Below are 26,520 nucleotides of genomic sequence, written 5' to 3'. Positions count from 1 at the left end.
CCTTGATAACATCAGCAAAGGGTCTAGAGTACTTCGGTTCTTTCTAAAACCAAACTGTCTGTTAGATAAAAGATTTTTTTATTCTAGATACCACACAAGTCTGTTGTTGATCATTCTCTCAAATAGTTTGCATATGCAACTGGTCAAGGATATGGGCCTATAACTAGATGGAAGTTCTGGGTCTTTACCAGACTTGTGGCCTGGAATTACAATTGAAGTATGCCAGGAATCAGGAGATGTATGGGAAGCCCATAGACCATTAAAGGTTTCTAATAAAAATTCCTTGGTATCCACTGGAAGATGTGATATCATTTCATACCGGATGCCATCCTCACCTGGGGCAGTTAAAGAAGAGCTAGAGATAGCATTTTGCATCTCCTCCATACTAAAAGGCCCCTTGAAGATAAAAGAAAACGATACTGTCGTATTACGAAAAAGTGGTCAGTCGCTGTATGAAAAGCGTAAGCAAAACAAACATAATTTACTAATTATAATTCACAAAATGAAAAAAAAATATTACTCCAAAATGAATAACAATCTTAGCCTACAGTTAGGAATTAGCAATGAAAATGAGTTGTAACTTCACAAAATAAAATAACTAGTCAAAAAACAACGAATGAATGTAATAGAAATAAAAAAAATGATGAAAAGCCAACTTAGCCTGGGGTCACACAACTACAACTAAGCTCTGCGACTAGCTACCATGTTGAATAATCCTAGAAATGGCGGAAAGTCTAGTGAACGTTCTGCTGTTTTATGTTGGAACAACCTGTTGCACGCTTCCTGCTAGATTCCCATTCGCTTATTCTTGGACCTGAGCGACTGTTGGAGTGAGTTGAACGGGAGTCGCCACCTACTGCATTCAGCATGGGATTAATCCTTAGAATAATCGTGACTAGTGCGGATTCCAGTGATATTTATTGCTAGGGCTTTAGAATGCCACTCGATTGCCACTCGAATTGGCAGCGAGTGCACAATGTTTGGCCAAGGAGGTATATGAAAGGAGGTTTCTGTATTTACTTCATTTGTAGAGATCAATTAACATTTTTTATTTATTCATATTCTTTTTCTTCTATTTAAGTCAGTAATAATGATTGCACATATTATTTATTACCGTTCATAGTGATCATTCAACATCTTTTTATACTGTGAGGACAACAAGACGAGCAGAGAGAGACTGACAATTTATTGAACATGCAACGGTCACTATATTACAGTGTGTGGACGGATAAGTAGCATGGGAGGGAAACCTTTCCAACCGCCACAATCATTTGTGTTTTGATTCAAATATAAATATAAAATATTAAGGCGGTAGCCTAATGAAATATACAATATTATACATGAATATAAAGCTCTCAAAGAGCGCAACATTGTTGTACAAAAATCCACTGTGTGGAATAAAGAATAAAGTTACAATATACAGAAATGAGTTCAGGGGGACGAAACACGGTGGGTAAGACGATGTCCTTACAGCTACTCGACCCCCAGACAGCGAGCATCGTAGATGATTGATACGATTAATCATTGTATCGTGGAGGGCGACGTAATTCCCCTCTGGTGCTTGAGCGCAGGGGAAGGTTGCTCTTGTTTTGAGGAATCGTTTTCCCCCGTCATTGCGTGGTTTTCTCCCGTCCGGTTGATGATTTGTTCTGAGGTGGAATCCTGGGTCTACCAGGGCCCGCAGTGATCTTCTTGTTGCTTTCGAGGTATGCTGGTTTTAATCGGTCGATCGTCACCCAATCTTCTTGTCCGTGGACGTTCAGGAGGAAAGATTTGGCTGTTCTTTTGGCAACCTCATAAGGGCCGCGATAAGGTCTAGTCAGGGGTTGGTGGCGAGCATCGACCCGGATGAAGACGTAGTTGCAATCGTCTAGGTTCTTGGGCGTGAAGTGTCTGGTCCTGTCCTCGTATGTTTTCAGGCATGGTCTGAATTTCCCGGCGATTTCTCTCAAGTGATCCAGCTTGGTGTCGTCGGTAGTTGCGAGGAAGAATTCGCCAGGGACTGTAAGTGCCTCGCCGTAGACCTTCTCCGCAGGAGAAGGTTCGCCGTCTGCCCTGGGAGCGGTGCAAAGGCCAAGGAGGACCCAAGGGAGTTGCTCTTTCCAATGTTCGTCCGTACATTTCGCCATCAGGGCTGCTTTGAGTGTGCGATGAGCTCTCTCGACCATGCCGTTCGCTGCAGGGTTTATGCCGTGGTGCTGTGGAGTGTCGTTCCCATCAGGTTTGCTAGAGAGACCCAGATCTCTGACAAGAAAGCAGAACCTTGGTCCGTCGTGATATCGTCGGGGACACCGAAGCGGCTGATCCAACTCGACAGGAGAGCTTCGGCGCAGGCGTGGGTGGTTGCTTCGAACATCGGAGTTGCCTCTAACCATCTAGTGGAGCGGTCGACGATTGTCAGGAGGTATCTTGCAGAACCTGAAGGCAGCAGAGGTCCCATAACGTCCACGTGGATGTGTCCGAATCGTCTCTTGGGTTGGGGAAAATCACCGAATGGCGGTTGACCTTACTCGTCTGGCAGTTAATGCAGGTATTTGCCACTCACGGGCATCTTTCTTGATTCCTGACCAGATGAATTTTTCGGATAAAAGGCAGGCTGTAATGCGACCCGAGGGGTGTGATAATCCATGGATGACGTTGAAGATCTTCTTCTACAGGAGGCGGGAATCCATGGGCGAGGGGGGCCCATGCTGGCGTCGCAGAAGATGGTTTCCCCGGCCGGTCCGAGGGGAATATCCTTCATACGTAGCGTTGTTGCTGTCGTACGATAGTCTTGGGCCTCTGGGTCGTTCTGCTGTTCTACGGCGAGGTTTGCGTAGTCGATTCCCAGGTGGACCGCGTTGATCTCGATCCTGGAGAGGGCGTCGGCGACAGGGTTCTTCTTACCTGGTACGTAGCTGATAGTGCAGCCAAATTCTACGATGGTTGCCAAGTGTCGTTGTTGGTGAGAGGACCATACGTCTGAAAACTTCGTAAAAGCGTGGATCAGGGGCTGGTGGTCCGTTGCTATGGTGAAGGGCGTTCCTTCAAGCATGTATCTGAAGTGGCGGACGGCGAGGTAGACGGCGAGGAGTTTCCTGTCGAACGTGCTGTACCTGGTTTCTGCGGATTTAACTTTCTTGCTGAAGAAGGCCAAGGGCTGCAGGTAACTGTTGACGATCTCCCTCTCTCTCTCTCTGCACTACCAATATTACCCTCTTGTAAACTCTTAATAGAGCGAATTTTCTTCTTCCTTATGTTAGCAAAATGTTGAAATTGTCTTTTCCTCTTTGAAATGATAAAATTCTTGCCAAAAAACGAGAAAAACAAACGTAAAAATGAGTGGCTGTCAGAGGTCAAACTAAGTCATGTACTCTCTGAGGTTTGTGGTAAGACTGAAGGGCGAAGGGTGTAATTTACCATGTAATACATCGTCTGCAACTCGTGGAAGCTATACAGATGCCATTGTTTACAATTTCTTTTACATTAAAATGTAATAATTATCAAAATTTTTGATAACAGAAGAAATACTGCATTTTCTTGTAGGGAACAATGTTTAAGGTTTATTGAGTTACTTTTACTAATTACTCTGTAACTATGAAAGTAAGTGGAAGTTTGACAAAATATTTCGTATACGCAGTCTCCATTGCCATACGAAACTCAATTAATTTTTTTAGGATTTTGTGTTTTCCTACCTATACCCCCATATAATGGCATTCCGGTCGGTCCCCTTAAGCTAGGTGTATCGAGATAAATCATTACACTGGTTTTGAATCTAACGTTAGTACTGCTGACTTATGAGCACCTTATTTTATTTCTCACTACCTATTCAGCTCTGATTAATTTTAAGATGTATGCCCATCGCACCAGCCCTTTGCTACTTCCTCATTTAAGTATTTAATTTTTAGCAAGCCAGAATACGTGGGATTACTATGTATGTATATTCCCTTAGAGCTGAAAGATTTCTCTTTGTATTTTGCAAAAAAAAATCCTGCCTCCTATTCACTCCTTACAATGTTACCTTGCCTTGCCCAAAAGTCCTGATATGGCACCCCAACTGGGTTGTCCTATGCCCAATGACCCTCACCTGTTTTTGGAATTTGAAGCCAGGCGAGCCATGCGACCAAAGGGTCAGCCCATTCGTGAAAGATCCGTGGTTGTAACTGGTTGACCGACCTGGTCAGTAAATCTGTGCACCTCTGGCTTAACCCCCACAAAACAGAGGAGAGAGTAAATGAGTGCTTGGGTCCTGTCAGCTGGAGAGAGGGAAGAACACGATCCTGGGAACTGTGCCAGAGATACCCAATCTGCCAAGAAGCGAAGATTCCTGGGATGGGCCAGTCAAGGGTGCAAACTATCAATTCCATGGTCATTTGCGAGAAAAATCAAAGGCTGTCTTCCACATAAGGATTGCAGGTACCACTTAACCACTAGTTTTCCCCCATTTTAGATTAGCTTAAATTCATTTTTTCTTGATTTAGGTTTAACTGGCCTTTACAAAATTCGGGCTGAGTGCGTGCGATTTGGTGAACAAATTTTGTGTCTAACTTTTGCTTTAGAACCCAGTATAGTCTCGGGGCCACAGGACCACGTGTACGACCCCACTTCAATAATTTATCATTGCAAGACACCTCAAGTCATGCATATTTTGATTGCCTTTTGATTTTGCTAAGTTGCATTTCTTTTATTTCGTTTTTTGCTTGTTTAATCTCTTTTGCTGCTGTTAAGATGTTAAATTTTTTTTCAATGTAAATTTGTATAATAAAGTAATTGGTAGGTTAATTACATATCTGCGCGATCAGACGCATTTTCCATTCCTCACATGTTGTTACGTCCTATGTGATGCAGCCGGTAAAGATCTTTGTTACTATTTCATCTTTTATGCATGACAACTTTTGGGTAACTTGTATGGTTTGCTCATGTATGCCAACATAGAAACACACTAAAATATCCTTTACATAATCACAAATAAAGACTAAAATTGTGTCTTAGATAGTGAGGGGTGAGATACGAGGATAACTACGTCTCTAAACTAGGAGTGTCGGGGGTTGGGAAAAGAAATGCCTCACATAAGGAATGTTGGTATTGGCTTAAGAGCATGGTGAGATTATGTATGATAACAAAAACACACTAAAACAGCCCTGGCACAATCAGGAATAAAGGCTAGAATCCCAAAGTCTTTGTTGGTTTGTTGAAAAAAGGAAGTGGGGCTAAAATCCATGAGGGGAGAAACTTTTTTAGCAAAATATTTTTAGTAGAAAATACAAATGATCGTAACTTCCATATGGTTTATATTCGTAAATAACCTATCCAGTATATCTTAGTATTCCAGGTATTGCTGAACGTCATTGCGGCGAAAGGGTCAAGTAATATGTTATGTAATATAAAATGCATGATGTAAAATCTAAATTTATATTCCTGTTATAAGAAGAATCTCTCTCTATAAAAAAGATAAATTTCTTAAAATTGGTTCATTGTTACTTAAGCATCGTATGCTTCAACAATTTTTGAACAGAAAAATTGTAATTTTAATGAAGAAAAATATGGAAATTGGAATTTAAAAAGAATTTATAATAATCGATAACTTCCTTATTTGTTAATAAAAAAAAGGGTTGCATTTAGAAAAAAAAAAAGCTTTTTATAATTACCATCATATATGACAGTTATTCAATTACTGTACTGTAATCTGTAATTATGAATTTTTAGTATGAAGCACCATAGTCAAAAAGAAAATAAAATTTCCCTCTACAACTAGTTAGATCATTAATCAACCAAAAATGTCAAGCTTTTTTTCGTGTCCAAAGATTCTGATGGCGGAGTTTTTTGTGTTTTACCAATTAAAAAAGAATGAAAACTAGAGCGAAAGATATTTTGTATTCTAAGGTTATGCTATGTTTAACAAAATTTCTTTTAAAAAAGTTAATTTTTTCTGTTGTTAAATAAGAGATCGAGGAAAAAAATTTCTTCATATAACAAACAAATTGATTTAAGCTTTGATGGGAGTGTAGTTATAAATAAAATAGCCAGCCAGATGTTCCTCAGTAGACCTTGAAATTCTTCAGCTCTCAGGTGCAGAAAGAATATCCATGTTTTCTGCAGTAAATTCGTCTATAAAAAATTGCATTATATAATATCAACACATAATATATTGTGGGAAAAACTGAAGAAAAAATAAGGACAATACCAATAACAGCCAGGAATAAACATAGACTGAAATGAACAATAACATGTGGAAATAGTAAAAATGTAATGCAAATAGAAAAGGAAGAATATATGGTCAAATATTATGCAATAGTATTTTATAGAATGTGGTCTGAAGTCTTTGAATGGACAAAGTTTTTTTTTTTTTCATTCTAATTACTTAAACCTAATTTCTTGTAATTTGTAATCCAGGAAGGAATTAAGTAATATAATGTTGAAATAATAATCTGAAAATAAAATAAAAAATATGAAAGGAAGGAAATAAATTGAAGGGACAATAAATTATAATTTAATGTTAAGAAAGCGTAAAGAGAAATCCTATTAAGGTAAAAATTAGTCATAACTAAGTTATATATAGCATTAAACTTGATATAATTGAATAGTTAAACTCTAAAGATTCAAGATTGTGAAGACAATTGAATTACATTTAGAAGCAGATTAAATATTTAATGTTGTAGATGATTTAGATTTATCAAGGAAAGGATGTAAAAATACGAGTTAGTACAGTACTTTATTATACAATTACTGTAGTAACACCTACAGTACAATTAGTAGACTACATGAAAACAATTTAGTGCGTAATTTGTGATGTTATGCAGACTGCACATAGGCAGTGGTAGTTGATTAAGGGAGCTAGAGATCATTGACTCAAAGGCATCAACATTACTAGTTTTTTTTTTCTTTGTTTATGGGTGTCTCTGTTATCAACCCCTACAATGACCGATGGCTCACTGTATAAACATATAAGGCATGACAAATCTTATTTGTAGAGATGATAATTGAGAAAATAAAGAAATAAAGAAAAAATAAATCTTGTTGTCCATCATCATGTCTAAAACTAGCAGGCTTACAATGTGAATGAGAAAATTTCCCAAGATCTGTGAAGTGCAAGTAAATGATGGAGAAATTAAGGAATCTATAAAAAATAAGGGGAAGTTTTATATGGAATGAGACATTTTCAGTTAAATGTTTATTGTATGCACATAACTTGGTAGGACATTAGATATTTTGCGATTGAATTCCACAACAACAGAAGCTCTCCATTTGCATAGGTGTTTTGGCTAGCGTTGTCGGTGGGTGGCAGAGGGGGAGAGTAAAGTTGGAGGGGGAGGGGGACCCATAGATACATCTCACTTTAGAGAATACTTCCTGTGTGATTTGATCACATACGCAGACATAGAAATACAACAAAATAGCCCTTACACAAACCTGAATAAAGACTAGAATCTCAAGAGTCTTAGTTCATGGTAGGGAGAAAAGTAAACATAGCTACATCTCTCAACTGGAAGAGTTGGGGGGAGAGAAATGCCTCATGTAGGGAATATCACCACTGGCTAAAGAGAGTGGTGTGATTATGCATGGTAACATACGAGCACACTAAAATAACCCTTACACAATTTGAAGTAAAGGCTAGAATCGCAAAGTCTTTGTTGGCTGGCTAAAGAGAGAAGAGGAGGGGGGGAGGGTTTAAATAAAGGGGAGCTAATTTTAGTAAAATAGCCCTTAGACGTGATACATGACTATGTGGTGTACTCTTTGGTGGGATAAACAAATGATTTGAACTTCCACATGGTTTGTATCACATCTAAGGGCTCTTTTCAAGATGGCAGCAATCTGCATCTCATTTATGCGTGGGCAACTTGGTATTGCCTGAAACTATTTTCTCAGGTTTTTCTTCATAAGTACTCCTGCCCCACCACCACAGCTATTATACCTATTTCTTTCATTCCCACACATTTTTTTCAGGTTGTTCTTTAGTTCTTGGTATTTTGTTATTTTGTGCCTCTCAGCTCTATTGTCTCAGTGTGAATTCTACAATGAGTTGTGAGATGAATTCTCTGAGAAAATGCTTTGTCACAGACACTGCATTTGAACGGCTTCACCCCGGTGTGAATTCTATAATGAGCATTGAGATTACTTTTCCGAGAAAATTTTTTGTCACAGACATTGCACTTGAATGATTTCTCCCCAGTGTGAATTTTACAATGATTTGTGAGATGAGTTCGCTGAGAAAATGCTTTCTGACAAACATTACACTTGAATGGTTTCTCCCCAGTATGAGTTATCAAATGTGATGAGAGAGCCCCTTTCTGAGAAAATGCTTTGCCACAGACATCGCACTTGAATGGCTTCTCTCCAGTGTGAATTCTATAATGATTTTTAAGAGTACTTCCCTGAGAAAAGGCTTGCTCACATACATTGCACTTAAATGGCTTCTCCACAGTGTGAATTCTATAATGTTTTGTAAGATGAGTTTTCTGAGAAAATACTTTGTCACAAGCACTACACTTGAATGGCTTCTCCCCAGTGTGAGTTCGTAAATGTGCTACGAGAACACTTTTCTTAAAAAATGCTTTGCCACAGTCACCACAATTGAATGACCTCCGCCTAGTATGATTTATATAATGGGCTTCAAGGTTAACTTGCTTAGAAAATGTTTCGCCACATTCTCTGCATCTGCAACTTTGTGAGTTGTCCTCAGTCCCTGATGCATCAGAGTCATAAGCATATTTCATGTCACCTTCACTTGATTCAAATATTCCTGGCTCTGCTTTGAATTCCATGTCTGGATCTATAAAAAGAGACCCGTCAACAAAGAGCGAAACATTTCCTACCAAATCACTATTTTCTGGCTTGACTACAGAGAGTGAAGATGAATCTTCAATATCACTTTTCATTGGAAACTCTAATGATTCAGAATTCCTCATCTTTTCCCTATCACGAGATGACATCCTCTTCAATATTATCTTCAACAGCCAACAAAGAGAAAGTTAATGCTAAGACACCATACTTTACATCAAAGACTTGCAACATGACCATCATAGATCCTGCTTCCTTTTCCCCAATCCTGTATCTCTTGCAGATATCTTCATTAGTTTACACAACCTTGTCACAAGAGTTTGATGATAATTTCTTTCGGGATGGAAAGTCTGAAATAATAGAGAACAGGTATTATTGGAGATGGGCAAGGTGAAAATTTTGGAGTTTTCTTATATGAGAGGACACAATTTTAAATTAAACTTTAATTTTCCTAAATATGCAAATCAGACTCTAACCTCTTTTCCTTTTCATTTCTTCTTGTTATACATTTCAGGCATCTAAAAATCCCATCCCCTACCCTTTGTATATTTCATAATGCAAGAACACCTCTTGTGAGATCATCATATACATAGGGTACACATTACAGTTATTTGCCTGAAAACCCTTTTCCCAATGTAAACAGATGATACATTTTAGAACTGATTTAAATTCTTTCCTAGCTCTAGAAACCTGAGTCCTTTAAAAAATTAAAATAAGAGTATGTCTTTAAAAGAGCTGGAACAGCTGTTGATTCCTTAACAAGATAGTTAATAGCAGGCACTGCGGGCAGAAGTGTACCCCACCCAATTTCCAGTCAAAGACCCTTCACTTTTTACCTTTGGATCAGAACTAAGAGGGATGGTTGATGTGAGAGGTTTAACTTTAAAGGAGTCAAATTTTCAAAGCGGGAACAATTATAATTAAATAGAAGACGCACCTATTGGTGGGAGGAAGTACTTATATGCCAAAATCTGGCTGGCTCAATCTGCCACAGAAATGTTAATATACCTGGTCCAGTACAGGAGCTAAGGTTATGACTTCAGGAACCTCCCTACAGCTTCAGCATATTAAGTTAGGCTTATATTCAGAGGTAACTGTACTCAGTAACAGGAGGAACCTGTATCTCCAATATGAAATGTGGTATCTAAATGTATACGTAGCTACTAGAAAGGGGGGGGGGGGGTTGGACAAGAAAGAGTAGAAGGCCTCTATTGAGAGAAGGAAGAGTAGCCTTATAATGCTATCTTAAACAAGGTGCTTCTTGCCTCCAGAGGGACCTGGGTTAAATACATAACCTGTTGAGGATCAACCAAAGGCCAAGGACAAGGTATCAAAGGATTTGTAGGTATAGTCCAGTAGATAGTGGCAGGTAAAAGTTGTCTGGCATTTCTAGACTCCTTTCCTTTAACGCTTGAGCCCCTCATAGGTTCTTCCGGAAGGCTAATTTGGAACTAATACCCTTGACTTCATGAGCTCTCCCCCAAGCTGAACCTCCACAACGATCCTGCTGGTTGAGGAATACACTCGCTTGCTGGTCACACAACTCCAGAAAGAAAGTGTTCTTGGATATCTTTTTCTTGACCCTACCAACTATGAAAAAGTCTTAGGTGCTCATATCCAAAGCACACAATCTTTAGTTAGCATCAAAACACTTTCAAAAGACAGAAAAGTAACTCCTCTTGGTCCGTTCAGACAATTAATTGTATCTATAAACTTTATCATATATCTAAAGATCTTTCATCTTTCATTGTGGAGGATCAATTTTTGGTTAGTTTTTAAATTTGTTTTTTGCCAAATCCTTGCGAGAGAGAGAGAGAGAGAGAGAGAGAGAGAGAGAGAGAGAGAGAGAGAGAGAGAGAGAGAGAGAGAGAGAGAGAGAGAGGTATCCTGGTGTGAAAAATATAATGAACATAGTAGTAGGGATGTATATGACTTTTTCATGAAGTATGAAAGGTATTGTCAGGCTAAGTATGGTGATAGCAAGCGAGTTTGGGCTAGAGAATTAGGAGAGTATTTTACAGGATATCTGTTAACTATGTATGGGGTGAAAACGAGAGTAGAGGATGTTTAGTATGAAAGTGTGAAAAGTAGGATAATTGAAGAGGCAAAACATATGAAAGGAAGTGTTAGGTATAAGCGTAAAAATTATTCTGATGAAGAATGAATGAATGTGGGTGAAGCTATATCTAGGCCTGTAGGTCGCTTAAAAACTTAGCCAGGAAGAGGTATGGGGATAAAGGTATAATTGAGAATAAGGATCTGATGAAATATTTGGCTACAGTACCTGAAAATGGGTCTGAGTTTAATTTGAAACATTAGGAGAAAATGAGAGAGAGAGAGAGAGAGAGAGAGAGAGAGAGAGAGAGAGAGAGAGAGAGAGAGAGAGAGAGAGAGAGAGATGGGATGACATTTTAGAGGTCGTTGAGGATTACGAATTGGATAGGTGTATGAAAGAAAGCAAATCTGTGAATGTAAGAACTGGAATGAGGGAAATTGTGCCAGAATTCGGTAGTTTTACAGAAGCTGTTTTGAGAGGGCTAATGAGGATAGATAATAGGGTACCAGCCAACCGTTGAGATACTACCACTTGAAATTTATTGGGTTCGTTGACTGGCCAGACAGTACTATATTGGATCCCTCTCTCTGGTTATTATCAATATCACTTGCTAAGCTACAACCATAGTTAGAAAAGCAGGATGCTATAAGCAGCCCCGGGGCTCCAACTGGGAAAATAGCTCAGCGAGGAAAGGAAAAAAGGAAAAAATAAAATATTTTAAGAACAGTAACACTGAAATAAATATTTCCTATATAAACTATAAAAACTTTAACAAAACAAGAGGAAGAGAAATAACATAGAATAGTGTGCCCGAGTGTACCCTCAAGCAAGAGAACTCTAGCCCAAGGCAGTGGAAGACCATGGTACAGAGGCTAAGGCACTACCCAAGACTAGAGAACAATGGTTTGATTTTGGAGTGTCCTTCTCCTAGAAGAGCTGCTGACCATAGCTAAAGAATCTCTTCTACCCTTAACAAGAGGAAACTGACCACTGAACAATTACAGTGCAGTAGTTAACCCCTTGAGAGAAGAAGAATTATTTGGCATTCTCAGTGTTGTCAAGTGTATGAGGACAGTGGAGAATATGTAAACAATAGGCTGGACTATTCGGTGCATGTGTAGATAATGGGAAAATGAACTGAAATCGGAGAGAAGGATCCAACGTAGTACTGTCTGGCCATTCAAAAGACTCCATAACTCTCTAGCTGTAGTATCTCAATGGGCAGCTGGTGCCCTGGCCAACCTACTACCTTATCGCTTATTTTATCTTTGCCTTCGCATTCACTGAATAGTCTGGCCTATTCTTTCCACATTCTCCTCTGTCCTCATGCACCTGACAACACTGAGATTCCCAAACAGTTCTTCACGCAAAGGGTATAGTAAGCTGCTCTTCTAGGAGAAGGTCACTCCAAAATCAAACCATTGGTCTCTGGTCTTGGGTAGTGCCATAGCCTCTGTACCATAGCCTTCTACGGTCTTGGTTTAGAATTCTCTTGCTTAAGGGTACACTCGGGCACACTATTCTATCTTATTTCTCTTGCTCTTGTTTTTTGAAGTTTTTATGATTTATATATGAAAGAGCTAATTTAATGTTGTTACTGTTCTTGAAATATTATATTTTGATTGTTTATTTTTCTCTTGTAGATTATTTATTTCCTTGTTTCCTTTCTTCACAAGGGTATTTTTCCTTGTTGGGATCCTTGGGCTTGTAGCATCTTGCTTTTCCAGTTAGGGTTATAGCCAAGCTTTTTATAACAACAGCAACAACAACAATAACAATAATAATAATAATAATAATAATAATAGGAGAGAGACAGTGGGTAATGTAGGAATATCTGTAAGGACAAATAAAGAGCTTAGACTGGGAAATCATCTTCGGTGAGATAGGAGTGCTAGGGTTCAGTGACGTAGGTCAGGTAGTTGTATTCGTGAAGAGAAGTGTTATAGTTGTGTGAAAATAAGACATAAAAAAAAAATAAATGTAGATGTGAAAACATAAAGTGTACTTGTAATGCTTTCTGGTTGGAACCTTTGTGCGAGCTAAAAACTCGTAAGTTTATCAGTTACTTTTATTTAAATTTCAATAAGAGTTTAATCATTAGTATGTGAAAGGTTAACTATTTCTATTAATTATCAAGATTAAATATTTGTGTATGATTTCATGTGAAATAAGTGATTGTATAATTTTCAGATTTTAATATTCTCTTCTTAGTCTAAGGTTTTGTTCAGATTTAATATTTCGAGTCAAGTGATGATATAATTTTCATAGGTACCTTTTCTTATCTTAGTCTAAGGTTTTGTTCAGATTAATATTTCGCGTCAAGTGATTTATATAATTTTCATAAGTATCTTTTTCTTGTTTTAGTCCAAGGTTTTGTTCAGATTAAATATTTCAAGTGATTTATTTTTGGTGTAAATTCTTTTAAAGTATTGTAATTTTTTATCGAATATATCTATTTTTGTAGAGTGTATTATTTCAATCACCAGCATTTCATACAGAACTCTCTCGTATCCCAGTTTAAGAATCAAAGTACGAGGTTGTTTTGAATAATTCTTATCACCCAGTTTGTTTTGAGTGTACGTAAGAGACCTTTGGATTATATTACCGACTGGGAGTTATATAGTTTTTTTAGAGTTCGGGTATTAATTTTTTCAAGTGTAACAGATTTAAGTAAACACAAACAGGTGTTTGGAACTTGGGAGGTTTTGTAACTTGCCAGCCGTAATATATAATATATATTTTGGTGCCCAGACCAGGGATCATAATATATTTTTGGTACCTAGACCCAGGACCATAATACATTTTAATGCCCAGACCCTTGCGATTGAGCGAGTCTGTTTAAATATTGGTGATAATAGGGCTGTGTTTATATTAAAGGTTTGAACAATTTAGTGTTGATAGGATAATGTGTATTGTTAAGATATATCTTTAGGAGAGGTAAAAATCTTTCGCAAAGTACAAGATGGCACAGTTTAATATCCAAGAGTTTTTGGAAAATCCAAATGTTCAGGAATTGTCAGAAGCTAATGTAACTAAAGCTCAGTGGCTGTTTATTTTCATGGCATGTGGTGGCCATGCAACGAGTGGGATGATTAAAGCTCAAATCAAGTGGTTAGCCTTAGAAGCATTGACACACTCGGGAAAGTTGTCGGAAGAAAATATTGTAGCAGCTCGTGAACTGTTGGAGGGAGCTGAAGCAAAATTCATAGTGAAGGAAGGATCAGCTGACCTAGGAACCGAAGGAATGAAAGCAGACAGGAATATAGAGACTGAGATTTGACGAATTGCAGCGGAAGAGAACTTGATTAAGTTGAAGATGATTGTAGGAGAGAGAGAAGAAGCATGACGTGCGAGGGAAATGGAAGCAAGACAAGAAGAAGAAGAAAGAGAAGAAGCAAAACGTGGAAGGGAAATGGAAACGGAAGCCAAAGAGATCACAAGACATGGGAGAGAAATGGAAGCACCAGAAATTGGAAGATGAGAAGAAAGAAACAGAAGACAGGAAGAAAAAGAGAAAGAAGCGAGACACGCAAGGGAATTGGAGATGTTGAATGCCCGCACAAAGTCGGCAACGCAGACAGAGATGATCCCTGCTTTGCATGATCCCATGTTTAATGTGACAAACACCCAGAGGTTAATTCCAAACTTCACAGAAGAAGCTCCAGATGAATTCTTCGATCATTTTAAAACGTTCGCATTGACGATGGAATGGCCAGTAGATAAATGGTCTGTGTTATTGCAGTGTTCTCATTGGGAAAGGACGCAGTGCTTATCTATCCTTATCTCAGGACCAGAGGAAGGAGTATCAAGAAATGAAGAGGAGCATGCTACAAGTGTATCAGATGACCCCTGAATATTATAATGAAAGATTCTGAAGCTTGAGGAAGGACTAGTAAATGACTTTCCTGGATCACACTTATAAAATACAACGATGTTTTAGGAGATGGATAGAGGCTGCTAACATGAGGGAGATGGCTGATCTAGAAGAATTGATAGTACTAGAACAATATTTATGAAGAATTCCTGAACATATTAGAACATACTTGAAAGAGAGAGAGGTGAAGAAACTTGATAAAGCCACTTCACTGAGTGAAGATTATAATAATAACAGTCGTAAACCCTTCTCGGGTAGGAAGTTTCAATCGTCGTACTGACCAAGTATCAAGTATTCGCCGTACTATGAAAACCAGTTCAGTAGTAACTATGTGAACAAGTTCAATAGTTACAGTGGAAGTAGCACTGGTACTGTTCCAAAGCAGAATGCAATAGTACCACAGCAACATTCGTCCAATTGTCCTCATTCAAGTATAGTGAAAGACGTGTAGAAGGTTAATATTGTCTGTTTTAAGTGTGGCAAGAGAGGCCATATCAGTAAGGAATGTTGATTGAACCAACCGGAAGTAGTTGCCCAAGTGGTTAAGGATAATTGGACTTCACAGAATGCAAAGACGAAGAAACAATCGGGAAAGAACGAAGAGGAAAATAAACCAGCTAACGTTTACACGACGAACAGGTCAAACCTAAACAGCGTGGATGCCTTTAAAACCGTATATTTATGTAGGTATTTTAGTGGCAATAGACGGGAGTGAGCAAACCCCTGTCAAGATATTACGCGACACAGGTTGCAACCATAGTGTGGTGATACGAGGTATACACCAGTTAGTGGAACAGCCTCTCACAGAAGACTCTGTTATTTTGAAGGGAATAGGAGGTCAGGAGGATACCCCTATTTGCCGTTTGAAACTGTCATGCGAGTTGGCGACAGATAATTTTGATTTTGCTGTTGAAGGAGTAGACGTCCTGCTGGGTAATGAGGTTGGTGGAATACCGTTCGTGCTTTGTCCCATTGTAATGGAGAAATCATTGAAGTATAGTCCTACGACTGAACTCGAGAAGGACTATCCGTATCTGTTTCCTAGTTGTGTGATGACTTGGAGTATGACAAAGAAAGTGGCTGAAAAAGAAGAAAAAGAAACTGAAAGAGAGATGAACTTGGAGGATTTGTTTTCCGAAGAAATTCCCTGGACGGTACGCAAGAGGAGAACTCCCGAATAAGCCCAAGAGAAGAGAAACGATAGATGAGTGGACAAGAAGACAAAGAAGAAATGAACTGGAAAGAGATAGAAAACTCAGTGTTAGAAGTAGGGCAAATGAGTAGGAAAAGGCTTATAAGATTGCAATGGAAGGATGCAACGTTAAGAGAGTTAATGTAGCGTGTGTTGGATGAGACGGAGGCACAGCAGTCTCCCACCTGTTATCATCTTAAAGATGGGTTGCTTATCAGGAAGCATAGCCCCGTTGATATCCCTGGGAATGCCGAATAGGGGATATACTGTCAGATCTTGATTCCCGCACCTTTTAGAAGACAGGTGATCATCATACAGGAGTTCACGAGACTGGACATATAGGGATAAGGAAGACGATGCAGAAAATTATGAAACACTTTTTCTGGCCTGACATGCATAAGGACGTGAGCCAGTAATGCCATGCATGTCACGTTTGTCATATGGCTGGAAAGCCAAATGAGTACATTAAGAAAGCTCCGTTACCCCCGATTGAAGAGAACCCTTCAGCAAGGTAATGATTGACATTGTGGGACAGTTACCAAGGACGATAAAAGGTCAGGAATAACGAGATACCTAGAAGCCATACCCATCAGGAACATCAGTGCCAAAATAATCGCCGAGAAGTTACAAGACTTTTCTACTAAGTTTGGTATTCTGGATATTGTTCAAAGTGACATAGGAACAAATTTCACGTCAAAACTGTTTCAGGACGTAATGAAACTGTTGGATGTGAAACAACAACTATCAAGTGCTTATCATCTGGAGACCCAAGGTGCATTAGAAAGGTTTCATCAAACTCTGAAGAGTACGTTAACAAAGTACTGCAACGAAACAGAGTAAATGGGACATCGGACTACTGTTGATGTTATTTGAGGTATATAATGCTTATAAAAAAAGCATGGGATGTAGCCCGAATGAAATGGTGTTTGGACGAGAAGTACGAGGACCGATTAAAATGTTAGCAGAAAAATGGAAGGATCAAGAGGAAGTGGATGGAGACTATGTCAAGAATTTGAGGAAAAGCATTGGTGATATAAGGAAATTTTCCCTAGAAAACCTTAAAATGAGTCAAGAAAAAATTCAGAAAAGGCTTGATATGATAAGTAAACACAGACAGTTTACGGTAGGCAACAGGTATTGGTTTTCTTGCCGATAGGGAGATTCCCACTTACTAACAAGTTCCAAGGACCCTTCAAGATTTTGGAGAAGATCAGTGACCTGACCTACGTTATTGAAACCCCAGAAAGAAGGAAAAGTCACAGGAAAGTATACGTTAACCTACTGAAACCCTACTTAAGTGAAAACATGACCGAAGCTCCACAGGTGTTTGTGGCAAAGTGAATAATTCGTCGATCATTTGGAACTTGGAAGAGAAATGAACTCATTTGAACCAGCAGCAACAAGAGGAATTAAGCCGAATGATTAAAAGTTTCTCTGAAATTTTCTTGAACGTCCCAAAACGAACCAACTTGACGAAGCATGAGATACACCTTAAAACGACAGAAAGACCATTCAAACAATGCACTTTTCGACTGTCGTCAAAGAAGTGGACTATTTATTACAAAACGGGTTAACCGAACAAAGTTCTAGCTCTTACAGTTCTCCATGCTTGCTCGTGAAAAAAACCAGACGGATCTTTCAGGATGTGTAAGGACTACCTTGAATTCAATCAGTGTGGCAGATAATTATCCATTGCCGCTCATCGACCAACTACTCGACAATATCGGACAAGCAAGGTTCGTCTCCAAGATCGACTTGTTAAAAGGTTATCATCAAATTCCTTTGGACGACAACACAAAATTGTTATCAGCTTTTACAACCCCGTTTGGGTTATATCAATACACCGTCATGCCATTTGGTCTAATGAATGCCCCGGGTACTTTTCAACAAGTGATGGATAACTTTCAAGGATTGATTGAAGGAGTAGTCGTATATCTCGATGATATTGTGGTATATTCATCAACCTGGGAAGAACATCTCCGAATCCTGAAGAAGGTATTTCAAAAGCTGCAAGGAGCACACCTGACGATTAACCTGAAGAAGAGCGAATTTGGAAAGACATCAGTTCGGTACTTGGGATTTGAAGTAGGAAGAGGACTAATTGCCCTGGTAACCACTAACGTCGAAGGAATAAGGAAAGCCTCACTTCCCACAATGAGGAAGCAATTACAACGTTTTTTAGGGATGGCAGGATTCTACCAATGTTTTTGCCCAAACTTTTTGGCTGTAGTCGCTCCCTTAATGGATTTGACTAGCCCCAAGAAAAAATTTGTATGGACCAGCGAGTGCCAGGAATCCTTCGACAGGATAAAGGACATGATAACTTCGAAACCGATACTGCGAGGACCTGATTTCAACAAGAAATTCCTTATCCAAGTGGATGCGTCGGATAATGGGATTGGAGCTGTCTTATTGCAAGAAGACGAGGAAGGAATCCTTCATCCTGTTTGTTTTATGTTGTCAAAGCTGAAGAAACATAAAAGAGTCTACTCGACAGTTGAAAACGAACTGCTGGCGCTGATCGCAGCGATACGGAAATTCAAAATTTATGTAAATCAACCACAGAATGAAGAGATTACAGTGTACTCGGATCATAATCCTTTAATTTTTGTTAATAACTTTGACGATGAAGAATAATAATCTAAGGTCAACTAGGGGGTAATAATGTTTGCAACTGTATTGCATTAATGTAAAGCATATATTAGGTAAAGATAACATGGTTGCAAATTATTTATCTTGGGCTGAATCGATGGATTCAGGCCTGGAATTAATAATCTTTTTTAAGGGGAGCTATCTTACGAATATTTTATTCATGTATTTCATTTCTGTATTGAAGAGGTATATAGCTAGCTCATAAGGTGAGCTCCTTTCATGTAGGTGTAAGTAATTGTATGTTAATTGCGTAAGGCTTTCGTCATTCATTTCAATGTATTTTTCATTCAAGTCAGTGTATATAAATCTACGTTATTTTCAAGTATTAACTTATTATTTTACGGATTTTGCTACAAAGTCTTATGCAATCTCGATTAAGTATACTGAACGAATCATACGAGGTATGAATGAGGGCTTATGTAATTTTTTGTTTTCATGAGGTATTGAATCATGTTTGTGACATATTATGCAATTCTTATATTTTCCAAGTGTTTGGAATATTCTCGAAAACCCCAGAGTTAGTTTTATCTTTTTTTTTTTTTTTATATTGTTACGAGAACGGAGGTGGGCCGAGCTACTGAGAGAAGGTTGCCTTGCAAGCAAGTTTGGATATCCTGTTCGACAGACTCATTTTGTAACTGTACGCCGTTAGGCACAGCCCCTAAGCTTCTAGACCCCCTGACCTAGAAGGATCTAGAATAATTAAGTCAATATATATGCACCCCCCTCCCGGGATGCATAGCAACAGAAGAAACCAGCCTGTCCCTTTGTAAGAGCCAAGTTTGCATCTCTCTCTCAAGTACCTCGAGTGTGTGTGTCCTCTTCAAAGTGAATAGGTTTATACCTAATATATATCGTGTGCAGTGTGTTAAAACGTTATTGTAACTTTGAAGGTGATTTCAACTTTATTGTGTTATTGTACATGCTGGTATTATGTAAATCTCTGTAACTGGCTCTGTGAGATCTGTGTGAAAAAGTGAAGTGTATTACTAATGCTGTCTGGTTGGAACCTTCGTATGAGCTAAAAACTCGTAAGTTTGTCAGTTACTTTTATGTAAATTTCAGTAAGAGTTTAATCATTAGAGTGTGAAAGGTTTCATTAATTATCAAGATTAAATATTTGTGTAAAATTTAATTTCATGTGAAACAAGTGATTGCATAATTTTCAGAGTGTAATATTCTATTGTCTTAGTCTAAGGTTTCGTTCAGATTTAATATTTTGAGTCAAGTGATTATATAATTTTCATAAATATCTTTTTTTTTTGTTTTGTTTTAGTATAAGGTTTTGTTCAGATTAAATATTACGAGTGATTTATTTTTAGTGTAAATTCTTTTAAAAGTGTTGCAATTTTTATAAAATATGTTTATTTTTGAGACGAGTGTATTATTTTGATCACCAGTGTTTCTTACAGAACTCTCTTGTATCTCTGTTTAAGAATTGAAGTAAGAGGTTGTTTTGAATAGCTCTTAATAATAATAACCCAGTTTGTTTTGAGCGTACGTGAGAGACTTTTGGATATTCAGTGTTTTTATATATTGCCGACCGTGAGTTATATAGTTTTCTCAGAGCTCAGGTATCAATTTTTTTCAAGTGTAAGAGTTATGTAAAAACAAACAGGTGAGTTTGGAACTCGGGAGGTTGTATAACTTGCCAGCCATAATATATAAAATATATTTTTGGTACCCAGACCCAGGACCATAATATATATATATATATATATATATATATATATATATATATATATATATATATATATATATATATATATTGATATTGCATTGAGGTTTCTAGGTTATGGTAATTTCGTTTGCACGTGTTTTAGTTTTAAGTTTTGTTATAGGTTTTTGGGGTTTATTTGAATGTGGTTGGACTTTTGTATTAAGGGCTTTAGTTGTAAGGAATATAGTTTTTATGGTTACGTTTTGTTTAAATGTCCCTTTAAGGCAAGAGTGCATTTCAAGATAACGTAAGGGGAAACTTTGTGCTGTAGAGACCATTGTTTGTAAGATTGATTCAAGGGTGTGGGGTTTGCATTTTTTATACATCCTACCAAATCAGAATGTTCAGTGACGTATGAAATGCGGTGAATTTCCCCGACTTGCTTTGCTAATGCTAAGACCAACAAGAAAATAGTCTTCAGAGTCAGATCTATATGATGACATTCTCAAAGATTTAAGAACAAGGGTCACATTCCACACTGGGGGGCTGAGATCCCAGGAGGGCAAGGCTATTTGAAGCTTCTCAATAGCAGAGACAATGCCCATGAGGAGGAAAGGTCTTGGTCTTTCAGTCTGAAAACCAGGTCTTCAGCTGTTGAACCTCATCTTAATTTCTTGGACAGGCACTTACAGATTATTAAATTTCTTATTTCTGATCTAGATATTAATCTCTGGCACTGTCGTTCAAATAGTTCGTTATGCATGTTGCATAAGATTTTTCATAATTCTGACCATCTTTTGCATTCAGATAATCCTGGAGAGTACCATCCTATTTGTAATACTAATTATGCAGCTAATTATAAAAGTCATGCCTTCTCCATCATAAGGCTCAAAACTACAAATTATTCTAGAAGTTTTATTTCAGCTGTGACCAAGTTGTGGAATGATATTCCTAATCAGGTAACTCAATCACTGGAACTTGAAAAGTTCAAACTTCCAACAAATGTTTTACAGTTGAACAGGCTTACATAAGTCTCTTTTTTATAGTTAATGTATGAAAGATCTGTTCTAATGTTGTTACTTTTTGGAAATGTTATTTCAATTGTTCATTACTTCTCTTGTTGTTTATTGCTATGTGGCGTATTAAGAATACGTCCCCTGATATTCTGCGATATCCTTATGGGAAACTTTGAGGATATTCGTGCCAGGAGTAAGAATTCTGGAGACCTTAAGTTAAATTCTCTGGGAATATCACTGTAGTCAATTATACCCTAGGAAGCTACTTAAAGGAACCTTCCATCTGGACGACATGGCCTGAGCCCAAAAAATACCCTTTTTTTTCCAGGTACCACATCAGTCTTGCACTGACCATCTCCCTGATCTTACATAAACAAGATGTCAATGCAATTGGTCGATAGTTTGCTGCTAAAAACTTATCCTTACAGGGTTTTAAAAAGGCTAAAATAATGGCTAGTTCCCAAAATCTTGGATAACTACAATCATGCCATATTTGTTAACAATACTTAAAATAAATAACTTTGTATTAATGGGTACACATTTAATCATTGCATATGGAATTCCATCCAGTTTAGGGGCTGTGTCATTACATGTAGCAAGTGCGAAATCAAAATCTCTCTGTAAAAGGAGAATTGTATGACTCTTCCCTTCCTGTTGCAGAATTTAAAATTTCCTTATCATCAATGTTCCTATACTGGTGACCAGTAGCTGCTTCACACATGCATGATACATTTGAGAAATTATCAGTCAGGGCATTGCTAACCTCAGTTGCTCCAGTCATATACTGATCAATCACCTTCAACACTGGTGGTGGGTCTGGGGTGAATTTGCCTGCTATCTTTTTTATTTCCTCCACACAAAGGATGGTGGTGTTCTACTGTTAATGGAGGAAACAAAAGATACCCAAGACTTGTGCCTCGCTTCTTTCATGGCTCAATGTCAATGGTATCAAACAGTCGTCGCAATATGGTTGATGCTGGCCAGCCAGCAAAAACTTGTGTCATCCGAGTGTGACCAATGCAGAGACGACAAAGAGTAGTCTCCCACTTTCGGAGCATCCCCGTATACCTCCAAGGGGATATAACATTACTTATTTCTCCCATCTTATTTTCAAGTAAACTATCCCAATGCTGTTGCCAATTATCATATGTAAAATTTTTAATTGTAGGTAAAAAATCATTACTGGGAATGGGATACCTTCTTGGTAGCAACTCAGCTGCAGCATTCTTTGCCAGTGAATCCGCCTTCTCATTTCCACACTAACGTGCGTGTGCCAGAAGCCAGCAAAATCTAACTGTTATACCTTTCATACCAATAATTAAAAGGCACTCTAAAATCTTTAAAACTAAAGCATTATTGGAATTAAAAACTTCTAAAGTTTGTAGGACACTTCTTGCATCACTAAAAATTGCAAAATTACCCTCGTCTTGTAACGCTATTTTCTCAATAGCGGTTAGTATGCCATATAGCTCGGCAGTAAATAAAGAGGATGCAAGAGGAAGTGCACCTATACAATTCAAAGCACTAGTATATACTCCAAATCCAACACCAGCATCGGATTTGGAGCCATCAGTATATTTGAAAGTCGATTCCCTGTGTTCTTCACCTTGTTCCATAAAGAGCAACTTGGCTTCGTAGTTAGTCATGTTCTTTTTTATACTAATACAATATTTACAAAAAGATGTATCCGGTAATTTCCATGGAGGGGTTGATGATATCCTACATGGGAGCACTTATTTCTACCAATATCTAAACTGTCAAGTAATGTTTTTACCTGGAAACCATAAGGTTGAGGAGATTTCAGGTGCAACTCAAAATATCTAGAATGCATCACATGGTTTGCAGTCTGACAGGCTGAAGAATTAGGAAGCCTTTTTACAGCCTAAACCAATACCGAACAATAGAAGATTTCTGGTATAGGTCTATAGGCAATTCCCCATTGTCAACAATGAGAATTGGGATTGGCGAAGGTCTAGGCTCATGTGACCAATCTGATACCAGCAAGGTGTATAGAATATAAAATTTTTTAATCGCCTTAGGGTGCCTGAGGAGTATATTTCACACCCATAACTAATTTTTGAAAAAAATAAGGCTTTGTATATTTTTAAGAGAGTTTTACAGTCTGACCCCTATGATGTATGAGACAAAATTTTTAAAAACTCAGAACCTCAAGACATTTTACTTTTAAGGCTTTCAAGTGAGGAACCCATGTAAGCCAACAATAAAAGATCAACCCTAGAAATCTAGCTTCACTTACACATGGGATACACTGACCTTTGATGTACATATCTGGGTCTAGATGTACTCCGCGAATACGACAGAAATGGACAACAAGAGTTTTACCCGTTGAAAACTTAAATCCATTCATATGAGCCCATTGAATTATTTTGTCGATTGAGAGTTGTAATTTTCTCTCAACCATTGCCATTCTAGCTCCAGCAAATAATATATAGAGAGATCATCTACAAATATTGTTGAGAGAATATTTTTTAGGAATGACAGAGGATATCCCATTAATATATATATATATATATATATATATATATATATATATATATATATATATATATATATATAAATAAACTTGAGAGAAATAATACTCAGAGTTAGGAAAGCAAGACAAAAGAAAGTTTATAAAATTATTAGACGGTCGAAATGATATTGAGCAGAAGAAATAAATTAAAGGGAGAGAAATTTAGATTCGAACTCGGGGAGCAATTTGCCCAAGTTCGAGAGCCCTCTTGCCCGTCACAATTCTTCAACAATATGAAGATAACCACATGACTATGTCAAGGCATCCTTTCGTTAAGAGGGTTCACCTAATGAGGGATCAGGTTTTCCTATTCTGATAATAAATAATCAGGTTGATTGTAGAGTCTACTTGAACGGGGTTGACATGGTTCTTAATGATGTCCCTTATGGCCTTCTCGTCCTGTTGGTACTGACTGTGCATGATGCCTCTCTAGTATAAGTTGATACTAGAAGGCACGCTCTCACTGCCAGGCTTGGTCTTGTACCACTTGTTCACAGGACATCTGACCTCTCCATTGACCTGCCTGTTGGAGTAGCCATTGTTAGCGAAGACCTGGGTAATTCTATGCAGTTCCTTGTGGTTCTCCACCCAGGAAGAACAATGGGAGAGGGCCCGATGAACGTAGGCATGGATGGTGGAGGTCCTATTTCTTGTGGGGCATTCACTATTACCAATGAAGCAAAGGCCTAAGTTCGTTGGTTTAGTGTAAAAGGTATCAAAACCACAATCAGCAGTTGAGATCAGGTATACAGGAAGGCAAGGCAGCTATTGTTCTGATGTTTCACCGTGAATCTGAGAGAGCTGAACTCTTTATAGGTCCTACATAGCACGTTTGACCTCTCCATTGACCTGCCTATTGAAGTACCCATTGTTAATGAGGACCTGGTTAATTCTCTCTAGTTCCTTGCGGGTCTCCGTCTAAGAAGAACAATAAGAGAGGGCCCAATGAACATAGCCATGGATGGTGGAGGTCTTGTATCTAGTGGGGTATTCACTATCACCCTTCAAACAAAGGCCTAAGTTCATTGGTTTACACGCTAGACGGTGGTATCAAAACCATGCTCAGCAATGGAGACCAGGATATCCAGGAAGGGAAGGTGGCCGTTGTTCTGATGTTCCACCGTGAATCTGAAAGAAGTGAATTTCTCAAAGGTCCTACAAAGCTCATCAATACATTCAGAAGAGGGGGCTTTAACAAAGGTTTCGTCAATATAGTGGACGTATATATCAGGTTTGGCTACACCCGCGAAAACACGCTCCTTGATGACACCCATGTAGAAGTTGACAAAAAGAACACCCTGAGGGGGCCCATCACTACACAATCCTTTTAAATGTACATATGCCCATAGTGGGTGGAGAAGGGGGCTTTTTTTTTTCTTTACAGATTTCCAGGAGGGTGTGGAGGGCAGCCTCTTGGATATTTAGTGGAGGGTGCGAGTTGTCTCTATACTCGGTACAAGATGAGCTGGACTGTTTCATCTACAGGGACGTTCATAAAAAGAGATCCTAGAATGTCCATTAATGGTTGTCAGGAACTCCACCGAAGAGACCACACTGTAACAGTCGGGAACATAGGGTGTCAGTAGGGTATTGAAATGTTTGGCCAGTTGGTAGGTTGGAGCTGGGCACTGGCTGATGATAGGGTGCAGAGGCTGATGATAGGGTGCAGAGAGGTTCCAGCCTTATGGGTCTTGACATTTCCGTCAAGGTAACCAAGCCCAAAGTCACCAGTGATAAGCTTCAAGTGTATAGCATTGGAGGCGGCGGTGATGGCATCGATGGTCCAATTTGCCTCCTGTTTGATGTCATTCGAAGGGTTGGTAGTAAGGATACAATTGTAGAGTCCAAAGACCTGTCTCAAACAACTTTAAGAGCATTCCTCTCCTCCATGGCCTTTGCTTTCACCTCCATAAGCAAGATTATAGTTTTTTGCAATTTCACAAAATAAGACTGGAATTCCATCAAAGTGCAAAATAAGGGACAGTTTCTCCTTGAAGGGCAGTAAGTAGCTGTCTGAATGACACTTATTACTCACGTCTTGGCTTCATGTTGCTTCCACGTTGCCTCATGGCATGATAATATTCTCCCCCTCATAGCTGCTGGAGCGTCCCCTTCCTCCTCCCTTCCGTCGCACCTCCTGAACTGGCCAGGATGTGCCCTCGAAAAGGTGAAGAGCTGTCCAACCCTTGGTTAGTGGAAGAGGATGCTAGAAATCTTGATAGGGTCTTGAGGAAAGTTAGCACTTCCTTCAGTCCCAATCCTAAAGGCAGGGTCACCCCCGAAGGCTTGGCCGCAATTATCTTCAAAGGACCTTGATCCTTGAATACTACAACACAATGAATTGAGGAATTGTGTCTTGCAATCCTTCACTTCTCCACTTCTGTGCTCCAGACTGGCAAGAGAATAGACACAAAAGTATTCAAAACATAGTTGGCACATTGACTGGCTAACTGACGAGCCATGAAAATCATTGCCTTTAGAACAGAGAGAGCCACCTTGCTTTACTTTCCCATCTCATGATCTGACAAATCTAGAGCAGTGGCAATGTAGCCTACTGCACCAGACCACAGTTTGATCCAGGTAGCAGCCTGGGGGCTTGCCATGGAAGAGGATTCCATGGCAGCACACTCAATAGATGAGAAGAATGCGCCTCAGACTTAAGCCTCGACAGGAAAACCCACCATCAAAGCTGGCACTGCAGATTCAATGTGAAGAGGAGACGGACACACATCCTCGGTCATGTAGACCCTCTGTTGAATAAATGTAGGATCTTTCTA

At 38.7% G+C, this 26,520-nt stretch overlaps 1 protein-coding gene and 1 pseudogene across 2 annotated transcripts in view; both read right to left on the bottom strand.

The window, feature by feature from the left end:
• Nucleotides 1-1,501: 1,501 nt before the first annotated feature.
• LOC137639532 (uncharacterized) lies at nucleotides 1,502-3,034 on the bottom strand (annotated as a pseudogene).
• Nucleotides 3,035-6,667: 3,633 nt separating this feature from the next.
• Nucleotides 6,668-26,520, bottom strand: part of LOC137640029 (zinc finger protein OZF-like) — an 85,572-nt gene continuing 65,719 nt past the window's right edge. For both annotated transcript variants that reach the window (XM_068372397.1, XM_068372396.1), the window contains exon 2: nucleotides 6,668-9,110. In XM_068372397.1, the coding sequence (XP_068228498.1) occupies nucleotides 7,953-8,912 (960 nt within the window). In that variant the 5' untranslated portion in view covers nucleotides 8,913-9,110 and the 3' untranslated portion in view covers nucleotides 6,668-7,952. The remainder of the gene's footprint in view (nucleotides 9,111-26,520) is intronic.

The sequence above is a fragment of the Palaemon carinicauda genome, chromosome 4 (genome assembly GCF_036898095.1).
Source record: "Palaemon carinicauda isolate YSFRI2023 chromosome 4, ASM3689809v2, whole genome shotgun sequence".
In the NCBI taxonomy this organism is placed as follows: domain Eukaryota; kingdom Metazoa; phylum Arthropoda; class Malacostraca; order Decapoda; family Palaemonidae; genus Palaemon; species Palaemon carinicauda.
This window is presented reverse-complemented; position numbering and strand designations above follow the sequence as displayed.